Genomic DNA, 18,075 nt, shown 5'->3' on the forward strand with positions numbered 1-18,075 from the left:
TGGCTTAACCTCCAACCACAGCTGACCACTACTTTTGTCAGCTTTGCCCTGTGCATCCTTACTGTGGTACACAGCACCGTGGATTACTCGTTTATGTACATGAACCACACTGTGAACTGCGCAGGGCAAGCCCCTTGACATTCATCTCTGTATTCTTGCTCTTCTAGCATAGGACCTTCTGGGGACAGAGACTCATACATGTTTGAATGAATGAATGAATGAATCATGGAAAACAGATCTCAGAAATAAATACACGTTGGTTTTCAGAATGTGAGGAGCTTATAAGCTAAAACAGTTTTTGAGGGATGCTTGGGTGACTCTGGCAGTTAAGCCTCTGACTTTGGCTCCGGTCACGATCTCACGGTTTGTGGGTTTGAGCCCCGCGTTGGGTTCTGTGCTGACAGCTCAGAGCCTGGAGCCTGCTTCAGATTCTGTGTCTCCCCCTCTCTCTCTACCCCTCCTCAGCTTGAGTGCTTTCTCTCATTCAATAATAAATAGGGGCGCCTGGGTGGCTTAGTCGGTTAAGCGTCCGACTTTCGCTTAGGTCATGATCTCGCAGTTCGTGGGTTCGAGCCCCGCGTCGGGCTCTGTGCTGACTGCCAGCTCAGAGCCTGGAGCCTGTTTCAGTCTGTGACTCCCTCTTTCTCTGACCCTCCCCTGCTCACACTGTCTCTCTCTCTCTCCTAGAAATAAATAAAACATAAAAAAAAAATTAAAAAAACAATAATAAATAAATAGACTTAAATCAAAAAATTTTTTAAAAATAAAGGCTAAAAATAATTTTTTTTTTATGATGTACCTACAAACACCCTAGAACCCTAACACAGGTAGCAGATGTTGTCACAACTTGATGGGAAAAATCAACTCCGTTGATTAAACTCACGCACAAATACTCAAACATACAGGAAGGGCCAGAAAGATATATTTAAAATCCAAGTGCTGCCAGGAGTGTTGCTGAGGGTGAGATCCTGGAAGATCTAAATTTTCACCTTTATAGATCTAGTAGTTTGCAAATCTTCTCTGATGAACACGTATGACCTTTATAAAAGTATGTGTGTAACAGGGCTCTGATTATTCCAGTCTGAGTAGGACACCAAGCTTCCTAAGGCTGTAGCCCCCTTACCCTGGTGACTCTGCCCAGCCCACGCCGTATCTGCTTGACTAATCCCACATAGGTAAGTTACTAAGCCATACAGGGCAAAGAAAACAAATATGGGAAAACTTGCTGGGCAATAAGGAGAAGATAAAGGTCAGTGGTTATGACAATGTGGTCTGAGTATCAAGTACACTGAAGTAGGAGGCAAGATCAGGCTCTAGTTCTAGGCGTGAATGTATACCAATCTACTCGCTAAATAGCTTTCTTTTTAGCATAAACATTTGTCTCTTGGTTTTATTTATTTTCTAAGTTTGTTTATTTATTTAGAGAGAGAGTGTGAGCAAGTGAGCACAGGAAGGGAGAGAAAGAGAGAGAGAAAATCCCAAGCAGGCTCTGCGCTGTCAGCACAAAGTCCGATGTGGGGCTTGAACTCATAAACTGCGAGATCGTGACCTGAGCCGAAACCAAGAGTGGGATGCCTAACCAACTGAGCCACCCAGGTGCCCCAACATTTGTCTCTTTAAATGAAACATTCACTGTAAAGCACAATAATATTGGGAACAACTACGAAATCACCCCACATGTCAAAAATTAGAGAATTACATTAACACGCATCTACTCATATATCCCTCCTATTCTTTCATATCTCATCTTCCTGCCTGCCCTCTGCCAACTTAACCCAGCATTTTAATTTCTCCCCCCACCAGTTCATTCTCCATCCACAACTTAACTGACCTCTCTGCAGGATGCGGCACTGCTGCTCCCCCCTCAATGCTCCCCCCTCCCAAGCTGCACCAACCAATTCCCTCTTCTCTAGGCTTCTGTACCACTGACTGCCAGGTTTTCTTCCTGCCTTTCCGGTTGCTCATCCTTTTTTCTCCTTAAGCCTCATTCTCCTCTACCCAGGCAGCAAAACGGAGAGTTTCTCAAAACTGCATCCTCAGCTCTCTTACTCTAGACTCTTCTCAATGTACTCATGCTCTCTCTGCTTCGGTTACCAACCACTCACAGATGCCCTCCACGCTGATATGTCCAGTCCCCATCCCTCCTCACGAGTGTCGACCTGAGAGCTATGTTCTACATCTACTGGATATCCCAAGTCACACTGCTGACCTTCCTCCTCAAACTGGATCCTCCCTCAGGGTTCCGTGGCACAGGAAGGGCACCCCTCTGCACTCTTTCGGAAGTCAAAAGCCCTAAAGTCACTCATAACACATCCTTTCCCCAGACCCAGTCCATTAAGGCCTCTCGATTTTATCTACTTCCTAACACTTCATGCAGTCTATTCGACCTCTTCCTCTTCCTCTTCCACCACCCACCCAAGCTCCATTCTGGGCAATCTATACCCAGATTATTCTAACAGCCTTTCTGCAACCGACAAGCTCCTTACATTACCTCTTCAGTCCCCAGTTACCGCTTTTTCTTCCTTCTTTGGCCACTTATTTCCTTGGCAAAGCCTTTCCGAGCAGGTCTATTCCTCTTACTATAAATTCTTGTTGCCGATGCTCATACAGCACTTATCACCATTATAACTGTATGTGAATGTGCAAAATGGATTATTGTCTGTGTCCTTTACCAGAACTCCTTGAGAACAGGAAATATGTATTTTTATTCTTACCACTGTACTCCCGCTGTACAACAATGTGCTTGGCCTTTATGCGGCACTTTTAAAATGTTTGTTGAGTGAGTAAATGACTGATTGAATGAATGAACTATGTGGCACAGAAAGATGACCCAGCTGTTGGAAAGGAAAAGGATTTACAGAATAGTGTTAAATCTGTCTCCTTATCAGGGCGCCTGGGTGGCTCGGTCAGTTAAGCATCCGACTCTTGATTTTTGCCCACGCCATGATCTCATGGGTTCATGAGATCAAGCCCTGAGTCGGGCTCTGTGCTGACAGTGCAGATCCTGCTTGGGATTCTCTCTCTCCCTCTCTCCCACATAGACTCTGTCTCTGTCTCTCTCTCTCAAAATAAACAAACGTTAAACAAAAACAAACCGAAAACAAACCACACCAAAAAAAACCCCATAAAAAACTGTCTCCTTTTCTTCTGATCTAATTCCATTCTCGTGGAGTAACTTTTTTATTTTTAATGTAGTTTCCCAGGTAAATCAAATTATTCCCAAAAGGGAATCCGAATAATTCCTGGGTCCCAAGATCCCAGATGCTAGAGGTAAATACGGACAAGAACTCTGGAAGCAGACAGCATTAGAGAGGAGTCAGCTCTGGCGCTGACCAGCGGACTGACCTGGGGAAGGGCCCTCCAACACGCGGCTCAGTGTTCTCATCTATAAAATGGAAAAAGACATTCGAAGCTCTCAAGCGTGAGATTGACTGAATGAAATACAGCACGTGACACAATGCCTGGGTGCTTTTGCTGTTATTTTACTTTTGCTCTTATTAAGTTTATTAACATCATTACCAAAGGTTACACTAATAATAACATGAGAAGGACCGAGTGGCTAGATGACCTCCAAAGTCTCTCCCAGCTCTAGGAATTAGGATCCCACGTGTTGTTCCTGAGCAACAATTTTCTTTCTGAAAAATACCTGAATCTTGCATGAAACTGTAATATGAAGAGACCTAAGGACTATACCCCCAACAGGCTGTGTTCCTGAAAAATCATTCTAGGAAAAATATTGCCAAAGGGCCAGGAGGAGGTCTTTTTCTTCTTCTTTTTAAAGATTTTATTTTTTGTTTTTTTAATGTTTATTTTTTAATTTTTTTTTTACATTTATTTATTTTTGAGAGACAGAGACAGAGCACAAGTGGGGGAGGGGCAGAGAGAGGAGAAACAGAATCCAAAGTTGGCTCCAAGCTCTGGGCTGTTAGCACAGAGCCTGACGCAGGGCTTGAACCCACAAACTGTGAGATCATGACCTGAGCCGAAGTCGGACGCTTAACCGACTGAGCCACCCAGGAGCCCCATGTTTATTTATTTTTGAGAGACAGAGACAGAACATGAGCAGGGGAGGGGCAGAGAAAGAGACAGACACAGAATCTAAAGCCGGCTCCAGGCTGTCAGCACAGATCCCAATGTGGGGCTCAAACCCGCGAACCATGAGATCATGACTTGAGACCAAGTCAGACGCTCAACCGACTGAGCCACCCAGATGCCCCTAAAGATTTTATTTTTAAGTAATTTCTACACCCATGTGGGGCTCGAACTCACCACCCCAAGATCAAAAGCCACATGCTCTACGAACTGAGCCAGCGAGGCACCCCATGGAGGCCTTTTTTGTTTTTTAATTCCAATACAGTTAACATACAGTGTTATGTTAGTTGCAGGTGTAAAGACATCATTTTTTAGTGAATGCCTCAGACTTGTTTTCTTCTATACCATTTTTCTGGGGCTTCTTGGTCTTTGGTGAACACAGAAATTCTGAAGCGGGCTATAACAAGCCAATCCTAAGATCTATGTGGCAGCGGGGGGTGGGGGTGGGGTGGGAATCGTGCCCCAAATCTGTCCACATGCATCCCTGATTTGACTTCCGGCCCAAGTGCACGGCGAGGGAGGCGCACACCTGGTTTCCCTACCAGTTACACACGAAATAACAGGGTACCTGGGGTCCAGAAGGCCTTGCTCCACTCCCCAGGCCATCTCTCTCACAGCATTACTGATCTCATGACGGGACGTGTACGCAAAGCAGACATTGAGGAAACACCTGAGAAAGGAAGGAGAGAATAATTTAGCAGAGGACAGGGACTAAGGACCGGAGTCATTGCTTACAGGGCACCGCTTCTCCGAAAGAACAGAAAGTACCAAATGTTAATCATGGGTATCACTGAAAGGTGAGATTATGAATTGTGTTTCCCAAGTTTTCTTAGAATGATCATGTCATTAGTTTTTGTAACAAGATGAACACTAAACGACCCTTATTAGCCTCCCTCCTACTGCCAACCAGCTTTCAGAGGACATGAATCTGCTGTCACATTAGCACAAACAAAGGTGAATAAGATGCAAATTTGATGTAAACCAATCCACTGCCAAACACGTATTAAACCCAAAGGCACACATGATGAAGTTTGGATTACTGAACTCCGTTCGCTGCTGCACCTGCCAGGACCTCCCAGTATCAACCTATCCTTAAAGGAGTGGAACAGAAAAAGAATTTCTTCAAGGATCTGTCTTCAGAGAGAGAGAGATACTGTAGACAGAGACAGATGCACATTGTAAGTTGAGGTATTAGGTCCTAGAAGGTCCAGGCAGGTCCTGAAGAACCCTGAGCTAGAGCTCAAGGCCATACCTACAGCTTATACATTTCCACCCTATCCTCTGTCAAGTAAAATAATAGTAACTATTATTAAGTACATGTGTATATGTAAACATACATGTATATGTATACGGGGGGGAGACAGGCACATGAAGGAGGAAGAAGATGAAAAACTGTATGTGTAAGAATATGCACATTTAACATGGTATTAAGGACCATCTCTGGTCTGCCCTACAGATGGAAAAAGTCTCTAAGCATCTCAAACCTCTCCTTGCCCTCCTGTACCAAATGCCCACCTAGAGAGCCCCAGTATGTCTCTTTAAAGCTAGCAGGGAGTCAAAGACTGATACGGGTCGCTCAGGGGAAATCTGAACACTTACTTGTTGTAGTTCTTGGTGGTCCGGACCGCCAGTGCAATCAGCTCCTGGAGATCCAAGGGCAACAAATGCAGATCGCCCAGGACCCGGATACATACCCCGTGCTTCTGCAGTTTCTCCCTGAGCAGGAAAAGGAGGCAGGGTTGGGACAGATTGCCTGTGGAGTCGGAGAAGTGACAAGACTCAACTCCCGGCTTCTAAGAGCTTTCCTGCGTGTGTCAGGCACTGTCCTACATGCAGTACCGCTGCATCCCCTCAATGACTCTGACAGGAGGTCACCAGGTTCCCCATTCTCCAGCAGGAAACTGAGGCTCGGGCAGGAGAGTCAGATAGAGACTGCCCAAGGTCAAACGACCATCAAGTGCGGTATCAGGATCGGGTCTGTCTGGGGCGCCCGGGAGGCTGGGTCGGTTAAGCGTCTGACTCTATTTCGGCTCAGGTCATGATCTCCCGGTTTGTGAATTTGAGCCCCACGTCGGGCTCTGCGCTGACAGTGCAGAACCTGCTTGGGAGTCTGTCTGTCTGTCTGTCTGTCTGTCTCTCCCCCCCTCCCCCAACCCCACTCAGCCCCTCTCTCTCAAAATAAATATCAATAAATTTAGTAAATAATTGAAAAAGAAACCAGGTCTGATTTGAGGACCCAAACCCAAATTCTTTCCCACACATCACACCTCTTCATGCATCCTTGTGGGCAAGTTGCATTTTATGTATTCAGTCCCATTCTGACAGAAGAAGAATCTCAAGGGCAGGAGCTATATTATTTGTTACTCCTGTACCTTCCGGTGAAGTACGTTAAAAACAGCAACATCTAACATTAATTTTATGTTTACTAAGTGCCAGACGTTGGTCTAAGTGCTTTACACTCATCGACACATCCCACCCTTACATCAGCCTTTGAGGCAGACACCATTATCACTCCCCCTTTTACTGACAAGGAAACTGAGGCACAGGGAGGTTAGGGTATTTGCTCCACACCAGATGGCTGGTGGGTGGAAAGCTGAATTTGAACCTAAGGAGTCTGGTTCTAGGGCCTATCCTCTTCACCGTGGCATTTCACTGCCTCCATACCATAATTCCCAAACTCGGCACAGCAAGCATGCATTCAGTTACCCAACCAGCCTCCCTCACCTGGGAACTGCTATGGAGACACTCAATGACTAGCGTTTGGAAAATGAGAACTTAACCACAAGAAGCACAGTGCAAGGCAGGGTATCAGGCATGTCCTGGAGAACCCTGATCCAGAGTGCAAGGCCACATGCAACAGCTTATCCACTCTATAACCCTCATCACTTTTCATCGAGGGCAAAGCAAGATCTAACCACCTATTTTTGAGAAAGCCACCCGAGTGGCTAGAGTAGACAGATGTATAGTCCGATCAAAGCAAAACCAGAATGAAAACAGCTAGATTCAAGGCCTAGAGCCAGCACTTACGAGCTGACCTTGTATAACTACTTAGCCTCTCTGAGCCTCAGTTTCCCCTACCCCTTGAATGGGGCGGGGGGTGATAAACATCTCTGCCATACTCTGCACATCGGCTTGTTTAGTAAGATAAAGTATGTGAAAGTGCTCACCCTCAGACACAGGCAGGTGACCCGAGTGACGTCTATAGGGAAGGGGAGGCAAAAGCCCTGGGGCAAGGAGCCAGGAGATTTGGGTTCCCAACCTGGTTCTGCCATGAGCCTGCTGTGTGGCCACGGGCAAGTCTTTCACCTCTATTTGCTAGGGTTGTTTCTCAACTGATGAACCTGAACTAGGTCAGTGGTTTTCCCAACCTTCTTTTAGCCAAGAGCTCTTTCTTCCTGACAAGTATGGTTAATATACACAGTAGGTAAAATGCCAACTGGCACCCTGTGCCCTATTCCCTCTGGCTTTGCACACCCACTCCTCAGAACTTTGAGGTTCTGTGGCACATTGTTGGGAAACCACTGATGAGATTGCTTCTTTTCTGTCCAGGACCTTAGAACCTAAGGCCTTTCCTCTACTGCTGACTGATGGGAGCCATCTCAGTAGTTCCTCTACCGCCATGTATTTTAATCTTTAGGGAACTGTAAGATTACCTTCTGTCTTTCGAATGAGTGTAGTAGGCCACAGCTCAGCTCTGGAGTTGGAAAGATCTTGTCTGTCTTGGGTCTGCCTGAGAGCTGTGTGGCCCAGCAGGCAAATCAAAACTTCTCTGTTTTCACTTGCCTCCTCACTACAATTGGGATGATAAAATCTTTCTCACAGGATAACGTGAATAAGAAATGAGAATACCTGTTAGGCTCAGGACCTGGCATATAGTATAAGCACTTTAAAAAGGTGAAATTCGGGGCGGCTGGGTGGCTCAGTTGGTGAAGCATCCAACTTCGGCTCAGGTCATGATCTCGAGGCTTGTGGGTTCAAGCCCCGTGTCGGGTTCTGTGCTGACAGCTCAGAGCCTGGAGCCTGTTTCGGATTCCGTGTTTCCCTCTCTCTTTGCCCCTCCCCTGCTTGTGTTCTGTTTCCCCGCCCCTGTCAAAAATGAATAAACTTAAAAAAAATCTTTTTTCAGGTGAAATTAGTATGAAGCACAGAAGAATCTGAACCAGCCCCAGTCCCTTGGGTGGGAACTCTGAGCCACATGGACTCTGCTGGGGACCAGGCAGCAATGTCTGTGGCTGAGTCTCATTATCCCATATGGACAGTGAGACACCTGGCCACCCTTCCCGCCACCAGACCCACAGGGTCTGAACTAGGACCTACTGGGACCTAAATGACAAGACTGTTCTAGGCCCAGCCTCACTGGTGCTCCAGGCCCCTGTTCTCTCATCTCGCTGGCCCTGGCATGGGAGGAGCTGGGCAGAAAAGGGCTGTAATGAAGACTCTGGGGCACGCCTGGCTGGAGAGGCTTCCACGCTTTGAAGCAGATAAGCTCCATCAAACTTCCTCTTTGCTCCCTAAGTTAAGCTTAAACTTAGTGACAGCTAAGAATGGTACTGACTCTTCCCCATAAAGGCCTCTTACATGTCACCTGTCCCTTCCAAGAGAACATGTAGAGCGATATAGTGACTTTTCAGGGATGACTACGTGGTAGAAAAGGGCTTTTTCAATGTTTCTCTCATGCTACTTCCTGATCAGTTTATTGGCCATGGGGTAGAAATTTGATCTAAAGTGGGCTATTAATTAAGGGCTTTAGTTCATTCTGGGATCCTCTCCTAAGCAAAGAAAGGTAGAGTGCAGAGAGAAGGAATCTATCTGATGGATTTCAATTTCTGGTTTCAGTTTTGCTCAAGGCTGGCTATACTCATCCTTGAATTTTGTGAAATGCCTCTATATCCTCAGGTACTTAAGTGCCCCCTTAAAAAAAAAAGCGGGGGGGGGGGGGGGAGGAGAAAAACTAGCTTGCCACCAGAGAGACCTGACTGGGGTGCCTGGGTGGCTAGGTCAGTTAAGCGTCTCTGTTTCAGCTTAGGTCTTGGTCTTGAAGTTTGTGAGATTGAGCCCCCACATCAGGCTCTGCGCTGACATCATGAAGCCTGTTGGGGATTCTCTCTCTCTCTCTGCCCCTCCTTTATGGACTCTTTCTCTCTCAAAATAAAATAAATGAACATTTTTAAAAAAGCGAGAGAGACCTAACATTAAAAGGGTTTAGAGTTCCCTAAATAAGCATCAGATGAGAGTGTTGAGGGTTAGTGTGGGGCTGGAGGAGGTGTAAGAACACACTCTCCCGTCCGATAGAATCTTACTGTTCTTCCATCAAGCCGCTGAACTTCTGCCGGGCCAGATCCATCAGCCCGTCTACCTCACTCTTGGAGCGTTTGAAGTTCTCAATGCTGAAAGCGTAGACCGTCACCTCTAGGATGCCCAGGTTCAAACACCAGCGCAGAGTCTGAGAGGGAGAAGGCAAGGAGCTAGGACACACGTAAGGGAAATAAGAGACGCCTCCGCCCCGACTCGGTGTTGGAGGTGAGAGGCAGCCTTCTCTCCTCCCCAAACCAGGTAAAGCTAGGGTAAGACCAGTGTTTCTGTCCGAACAACAAACCAAGTGAGTAGAAAGCCACCAGTTGAGAATCTGTAAACTGTGAACTTAGTGAGCGGTGCTGTGCTGGTACAGTTAGTTGTTGGTTTACTGAGAAGAACTTTTCACTGAGGGAGTAAAGATTTCGGTTCTAGTCTCAGACTCCACTATGCGCTTGCTGTGTGACTGGAGGCGAATCATTTAACCTCTGTGAGCCTCAGTCTCCTGATCTGTAAATAAGGAGCACACTCCATCCCTTGCACAGCCGAGTCCTTTCTATGAAGTTCTAGAACAGCAAGACTTCACCTCTAGTGACAGAAATCAGAACAGTGGTTGCCCGAAGAGGGGAAAAGGAAGTGGGATGGGGTTTGGCTGGGAGGGGAGGGGCACGAGGGAACTTACTGGAGAGTTGGAAATGTTCTCTATCTTGATAGGGGTACAGATTAGACAGGTAAATGCAACTGTCAACCCCTGCCCCCCAAGTTTGTGCATTTCACTGGATGAAATTATACCTCGATGAAAAGGGAAGTGAAACTCCTATGTAAAGCCGGGCCCCTGGGGCTGCTCTAACCCAGAGCCACTACGGGCAGAGAACCGACTAGAGCTGAGAACAGCAGTGTTGAGGTAGGGAGCCTGGAAGTTACAGGTAAGGGACACAGACATCCCATCAGAATTGAACTTGAAGAAACAAAGGAGGAGAGCTGCCTTTCTAATCCCCTCATACACATACACGAAAAGTCATCGCCACTTTGGGAAAATTACCTGTGAGAGCTTCACCCTTGAACAGGCTCAGGCTCTACAGCCCTTACAGCGAAGCCACCTTTTGGCCGGCACCTCTGCATCAGAACCTACCACCGACTAGAGTCAATATAGCTGCTAATAATAACAACTTCAGCTTTTTGAGCTAAATCTTTTATGCTAAATCCTACATGCATTTCACTGTGCCCTTTTATTTAATCTTCACATAATCTCTGGAGGTAGAAATTATTGCTGTTCTCGTTTTGCTGATGAAGAAACTGAGGCAAAGGGAAGCTGTATGACTTGCTGCAGGCCACAGGGCCGGGAAGCAGCAGGGCAAGGGTGCCGACTGAGTTCTGAGCAATTCCGGAGCGTAAGCTCCTAAGCACTGGGCAAACCTGACTCTTCCTTAGTCACAAGAGAGAAGCTGGGCTCATCAAACCAGAAGACGGCCTCAGCGTGTCCGAGACAGCCTCACAGCCACTCACTCAAGGCAAAAATATCAATGCCCTGGCATCGGGCCATGTTCTTGTGCTGGCACACTGAGGTCTGTCCAGCCCTTATTTCCATTCTTCTTAAAGTCAGTTTCAGAGCAACATACAATATTCCATTCTTATTGTTAAATGTAATGTTTTCCAATTTGCAACACGTATTAAAATTGTAAATTGGGTGTGTGGCTCAGTCGGTTGAGTGCCGGACTTCCGTTCAGGTCATGATCTCCTGGTTCTTGAGTTCAAGCCCCACATGTCAGCTCTGAGCTGACAGCAGTGAGCACACTTCGGATCCTTGGTCTCCCTCTCTTTCTGCCCCTCCCTTGCTTGTGCTCTCTCAAAAAAAAAAAAAAAAACACTTAAAAAGACAAAACATAACTGTAACATGCCCGTGACCTTTGCTTAGAGTGATGACTCAGGCTGTCTGGCACTTTTCCCAGTTTAAGCACTAAAAGGCCTCAGGCAAACCAGGATAGCTGGTCACCCTAAACTTGTTCCAGAAATGTCACTTCAAAGAATTTAGAATAAATTCTAAAATTGAACTGTTTAAGGGGCGCCTGGGTGGCTAGGTCAATTAAGCGTCTGACTCTTGCTTTTGGCTCAGGTCATGATCTCACGGCTTGTGAGTTCGAGCCCTGCACTGGGCTCTGTGCTGGCAGCATGGAGCCTGTTTGGGATTCTCTCTCTCTCTCTCTCTCTCTCCTTCTCTCTCTGCTCCTTCCCTGCTCTTTCTCTCTGTCAAAATAAATAAACTTTAAAAAAGTTTTTTAAAAAATGAACCGTTATGATGTCTGGTAACAGTGGGGCAGCTAATCAAGTCATGTCGGATCCTTATGATAAAATATTCCACAGGCATTAAAGCATATAGTTAGAAAACCTATGCGTATACGCCTTGCCAAAATCTCATGGGAAACAAGGTTACTGAAGATACAGAAGTGGTTTTATAAATGTCAAGTCATGTTAGAACATATTACAAGGACTGGAATTAGGCACAGAAAACTAGAAACTGCTGATTTACTAAGGTGGTAAGAGAAGTAAATTTTGGTCTTGTTTCTAATATTTTGTGATGATTCACTCTATAGCTTGATCCCTGTTAATGTTGATATGAGACCCATAACAAGCAAGCAAGCAGGTGATAAAACAAATAGCTTTAAAAAAAATACTCTCAAACCACAGCAAACTCAGGGCCTGATCTTCTCGCTACAGCCCAGTTCTCCATAGACTGTTCCCAGCGGGCTCTGCCTCCCACTCTCACCTCAGCCAGCTTGTTGAAGCCCTGGGAGTGGCCTTCCTGCCGCTCCACTTGACACTTCCTGGCGTAGCGACGGTTTCCATCCATTATAAAGGCAATGTGCTTGGGCATCGGGCCTGCCTGGGAAGTAGGAAGACAGATGATGGGCACAGGGCAACACGGAACCCCAAGCTAATAGACTTGAGTTATATGATAAAAGCCCCCCGGAGGAAGGGAACTGGGTATTCTGTGCTTTGGCTCAATAAATGGGTATTAAGCACTTTTACTTATTTATATATATTTATTTATATCAAGTACTTATTATATGCCAAGTACTATGCTAGGCTTTTTATACTTCATCTCAGGTTTTTTTCTTTTTTTTCATATAAATCTATAAAATAAATAGTAAAGTAGTAGTAGTATTTTCATTTCACAAGTGCAAAAAAAAAAAACCAGTCTCAGAGAGGTCAAGTGACTTTCCACAAGTCACACAGCTAAGAAAAGGCAAGGTGGGAATTCACACTGAAGTCTGTATGCTTTTAGAACTCATTTTTAACCACATGCTCTTGGTCACCACTTTGGTTCCGTGTCTCCGCCTGGAAGGCACAGGAACAATACTGATGGCTGTGGTCCGGTGGCAAGGGTACCCTCCAGAGAAGAGAAATCTGCCCTATCCAATCGCCGCCACACAGGGATGGGGGCCCAGTGTCAATGATTTTCCGATTACACAAGGGAGGCCAAGCATCGGGATTTTCATCAAAATGTAAATGTCAGGAGCCATTTCAAAGCAAAAAAAAAGATGTCTTGGGGGCCAAGGAAGCTTCTTATCTGGCTTCTAGCAGCCTTTGGTTGTCTATCACAGCAAAAATTCACTCCTTAGCCTAATTTCCCTCTCTAGAGAGCCTCTTCACTGACTGCTTCCTCCACACCTCTCCAACAGTTTCGGCTTTTGTCTTCGACATGTAGTCTTAAAAAAAAAATTCCAGTCCAATCACGTACCTTGTTCTTTCCAACACATGACTGCAGTGGTTCCCCAAAAAGATACTTTCCACGTGCTCGACTGCCTGAGATCACTTGGCATTTGGGGGTGGGGGGACAGTATAAGGCTTTGCTGACTCCCAAATTCACTGCTACCCACTGCTTGACACTCTGTGGTTGAAAGACAAGACCAGGCTGACTGGCTTAAATCTCATACCTGTTATACTGTTATATGGACAAAATATAACACTGTTGTGATTCCCCAGAGAAGACGCAGAGGCAAGCTTTGGGGAAGTAAAGGGGTGTAGGAAATAGGATGATCGTAGTCTTCAAATGGCCGAAAACAGCGCCAGTAATAGCAGTAATTAAGAACTGCTAGATAACTGTGCTGTTTTTGGTTTCATCCTCAAAACAATCATATAAAGTCACATGGTTAATAAATGATACATGAGGACTTTCAGTCTGTCTGTCTCTAGAGCCCACGCTCTGAACCATCATGCTCTACTGCCACATCAAAGAAAGACTATTCTATCTAAATCCAGAAAACAGTACAAGGAAAAACAGATCCAAGTTCCAAATAACACACTGCAGCTCTCTACAAGAAGACCTAACAGTCTATGATACTGGGAGGTCCTGGGGTTCTTGAAAGCATGAAAATGAGGACAATACCTGCCAGAAATGTAGACCTGGACGTTCCCTTGCAATTCAGACTCTTCCGTTCCATTGTTAGATTCCACTTGCCATTGTGGATTACTCCATATTAATAGCAGGTTTTGACACAGATTACCCAACGAACCATCAGGCCAACTGGTGCTCACCTTTATGATGTTGGCACAGAACCGCTCCCAAAGTGACAACTCTCCTTCCTTGATCCATGACATAGCTCCTGCCCCGGCAGAGGATGAGCCCAGAACAAGAAGACACCCGCCGGGTAACCTTGGATAAACAAGAAAGAGAGTAAATCACCAGGGTTTGCAAACAGCTTCAGCTGTCTGTGGGGAGTAGCCAGCATTAGGATCCAAAGACACCTGCCTACGTCGATAACTCATCACCACCCTGAGTTTAGAGCGAACGAGACCTTTGGGGTAGAGGCCTTTCCCTAGTTCTGGCTTGGTGTCGTTGCTGCCGTCCCCTTTTCCTTGGCAAATGCCCCGACTTTTCCTGGACGTCCAAGTCGTCCTCCGGCCACATCACAGGGCCTGCATCCTGATCCTTCCCCGCTTCCTCCTTCTCCATCCTCCGAGGGACCGTTTCTCATCCCGCGTTCCAACACACCAACCCTTCAGGCGCCGCACGCGCCACCTCCAACCTCAGAGGTCTCCCAATTATCATCCCCTCACTCATCTCTTCCGCTATCCCCTTTGTTTCTCCCACAGCCGCCTCCCCGCCCAGTCCTCGCTCGCCTCTCGCTCACCGCTCAAACCCAGCAACCGGCTCCGCTCCGCCCGGAACCTTCCAACTGCTCCAGCCGATCGACACTTCCTCACGACGTGGCGCTGGAAGAATAGGTCATCGTCCGGCGCTGGAACACGCCCCCTCCCGCCGCCCAATGGGCGGGATCGCGCCCTGCGCCTGCGGGTTTGGAGGAGGGGCGGCGCTAAAGTTCCGGCCGAAAGTCGCACTGCCGGGGGCGGGGCAGGGAAGAGCCGCGCTCACGTGACGAGTGGGGCCGGCGGGTTCCGGGCCACGTGCTAGGGGAGCCGGCCGGGAAAGGCGGGGCCGAGATCGCTTCGGCCAGCGGAGAGGTGTGTAATCCCACCGCAGATCCGGGAGGCCTGGGGCGGGCCACCCTCCAGAGCGAGAATTCGGAGATCGCCATGCAGAAGCGCAAGGCAGTTGCAGCCGCCGGTGGCAGTTTGGGACTGCTGGGAAATGAGTTTGGGCGGTGTCTCGCTCGCCGTAAAGCCTAGAGACCTGGTTCAAGTCTTTCAAATTGTATCAACTGTTTGCAGTTTTATTTAGTGGATTTAATCGTTTGGTAAATTCCTAGCTCTAGTCAGTTTCACAGACCCACTTACTATGCACCCATTTTGTGCTGGTTTGAAGACCTCATATTTTAGGATTTTCGGATTCTCGGGACCTACTCAAAAAGGGGTTTAGACCAGAAAGAGCTTTGCTCTAAGAATGACTAATAAAATAACTGAAAGGACATCAATTACCCCCCCCCCCATAGAAAAGTCAAAGGCATTAAGCTCTGTACCAATCCTTTAAGGAAAACTGTTACAGGAATTGGAAGCACTTAACGAAACTTGAGTTCAATTTTCTCGAAATTAAAAAAGCAGGAAAAAACCAGCTTTACAATCTCCAAGGAATCTTGTAGTTTCTCGCTTTGTAGTGTCATCCAGGGAACAAGGCGAGGAAGAGTTACTGCACTGGAAACCCCCAGTTCATCATGTATCTGATGAAAGGGTTACTTTCAACACACATGATCAAAGAAAGCCCTAGAGATGAGTAACCCTCCCATGAATAGTCTTAAGCTTTTCCATCCTTCTACTTTGCATCCTGGGAGTTAAGTTTCAAGCCTAGCTGATTACTTCAGTGTTGCAGAAGACCATTTACTGAAGCCCTGTAGTAGTTTGCTTTTAGAAGCTTCCATGGTCAGCTTTGACTTTTGGGCTTGAAGTCTCTGGAGTGGATACAAGTAATTTCATAGCCTTGTTCTGCGGTTTCTGTGCACTTTGTGTAATAAACGGCATACCTCCAAGCAAGTTTTTTTCTTTTTAAATCCTTCCCTTGGGGGTGGGGGAACTGGATGTTTTAAAATACAATGTTCATTAGAAGGCTAGCACACTTGCACTCAAAATGTTAACGTTTTTGTATAGCTAATCAGTGTTACTTCCTCTGGCCTCAATTTCCCTAGTTCCACATATTCCCCTCCCTGGGGTGCTACAGGGGGTTAATTAATTAAGATTTGTAAAAGGCTTTGAGGAGCAGGGGAGAAAGTATTAGGGTCTCATGCCCCAAGCCATGGCCCCATCCTTTCATCCCAGCCAGTGGCACAGGCAACCCCATTCTTATGCATGCCAAGCTCCTAATCCCCTCTTGAATGTGGCAGCTTCCAAGGAAAAGGACAAGAGGCCTTAACTAGAAACAAAAATCCACTGTAATGAGGTGCTCTTTAAGAGGACTGAATTTTCAAGATTCATTTCTAACAAAATGGCTGAACAGGAAACTTAATGATTCTTCGGTGACTTCTGAGTCCCAGTCCAAGAAAGTAGGACTTATGGAAGAAAAACACCCTAAATATCCAACAAGAGCACAGTTTCAGTACCAATAACGTTTTATTTATTCATTGGATTTTCCCAGGGTAAAAAGAGAAGGGAAAAGGGTCAGCATGTGTGTTACAAAACAGCAAGTGGGAAAGGAAGTACCCGGCACAGCAAAATCAACCACGTAAACACCCCCCGGAGATTGGAGTCACTAAAGCCCAAGGGGGCTCAGTCTCCTGCAGTTCAGAAAGGAGGAGAAGGGATCAGGGAAAGAACAGATAGGTACAAGCTTTCTGACCCCATCCCACCCCCATAAATTCAAGATTTCACACAAAGCTTTGGTTTCTAGCAGTAAACATGGAGTTACATTCGTTCGTCTCCTATTAAACAATCTTGTGGCCACTTTGACATAAGCTTCTTGCACCTGCATAAAAGTTCCTGAGTGACTTGGATTATACATTCATCTTCGCTTCCTTGGTCTCCAGACCCTATTTCTACATGGAAGGCCCCCCTCCTTGCTTCTGCTTCTCTCTACCCTTAGAGATTAAAGTAGGGTTGATCCATCCAAATACAAGTGTATTGGTATGAAACACATCAAGGAATGGTCTTGACACAGGATATTAGGAACAAGGGATGGAGGGTTTATAGCTTTTTCAGGATTGAAAGGTGTATGGAGGTGGTGGGGGACTTTTTTTTAAGAGGGGGAGGATAAAAGAGGGGATAGGGTAGGAGTCAAATTTCTAGGATAGAAGATCTGGCCCAAAATAGGAAAGAGGAGAAGGAAACACAAAAGAAAGGATGGTTCAAGACCGCCATACTCTAAGAGGGGTCACCAAGCTATCTTCCAGATTCTCCTCCTGGTGCAGAACCTTTTGTCAAAGATGCTTTGGCTATTTTTCTCAATACAAAAAGAAGTTTGTAAACAATAAAACCCCAAAAGAACATGGAGAAGACCAACACATTATATTTACACAAACCAGGCCACCTAGCAATCACCCAATCAGCTATTCGTGACGTCCTACAAAACCCAGACAAATATGATATAATTAGTGGGGGGGGGGGAGCAGCGATTGGAGGAGACAAGAACCCAGGATCAGACACACATCACCCAATGCGTTCTATTGCATTTGCCCCGTTTCAACACAGTGAGGTAGGTTTGTGGTGATCTCACAGCATGTAAACGAAACCTTCTTTTCTCCTTTAACGATCATGACACTAATCACTGCTACAGCAGGGCAGGACACTGGCTCTGGGCACCACAAAGCCGTGGCATATGGTCTCTCTGGAAGCCAACAAGAAAAGCCCAGAATTTATAAAAGTTAAGAAATTTAGCCTTTGCTTCATACACCCATCCCTGGGCGGCTCAAGATGGGTACAGAGGTATTGTTCTTAAAGCTATCCTTACCAACTCATTTTTTTAAACACACACACTCACACTCACACACACCCTGTTGTGCATGGTAGGCCTAGCCCAATCCAGTGAAGGATGGATCTGGTATGTAAAGTGAGTCCCGTGCCCTGGGATTAGAAGTCTGGAACAGAAATCCTTTATTATACTTACAGACAGCCCTCTCCTAACCTTGGCTTTCACTCTGCACCTTTCGGCTCAGTGCAGCCTCTTATAACCTTCCTGTACCACCTTTTCCTGTTAGGACCAATTTCCAACCTTCCAGTAGAAAGAGATCAAGGCATGGGAGAACCAAGTTAAAACCTCATCTCCCATGGAACACTGAAGGTGGAAGGAAGGGTTTTAAGAGGACACTA

At 46.3% G+C, this 18,075-nt stretch overlaps 1 protein-coding gene across 2 annotated transcripts in view; it reads right to left on the reverse strand.

The window, feature by feature from the left end:
* The window catches only part of DHDDS (dehydrodolichyl diphosphate synthase subunit), a 29,978-nt gene extending 15,385 nt beyond the window's left edge, over nucleotides 1-14,593 (reverse strand). For both annotated transcript variants that reach the window (XM_077775900.1, XM_077775899.1), the window contains exons 1-6: nucleotides 14,517-14,593; nucleotides 13,921-14,038; nucleotides 12,149-12,265; nucleotides 9,393-9,535; nucleotides 5,692-5,808; nucleotides 4,661-4,762 (exon numbers count right to left, since the gene is read on the reverse strand). In XM_077775900.1, coding sequence (XP_077632026.1) covers nucleotides 4,661-4,762; nucleotides 5,692-5,808; nucleotides 9,393-9,535; nucleotides 12,149-12,265; nucleotides 13,921-13,983 — 542 coding nt within the window. In that variant the 5' untranslated portion in view covers nucleotides 13,984-14,038; nucleotides 14,517-14,593. The remainder of the gene's footprint in view (nucleotides 1-4,660; nucleotides 4,763-5,691; nucleotides 5,809-9,392; nucleotides 9,536-12,148; nucleotides 12,266-13,920; nucleotides 14,039-14,516) is intronic.
* Nucleotides 14,594-18,075: the final 3,482 nt, after the last annotated feature.

Source organism: Crocuta crocuta, unplaced genomic scaffold, assembly GCF_008692635.1.
Source record: "Crocuta crocuta isolate KB4526 unplaced genomic scaffold, BGI_CrCroc_1.0 scaffold127, whole genome shotgun sequence".
NCBI classification, from domain to species: Eukaryota; Metazoa; Chordata; class Mammalia; order Carnivora; family Hyaenidae; genus Crocuta; species Crocuta crocuta.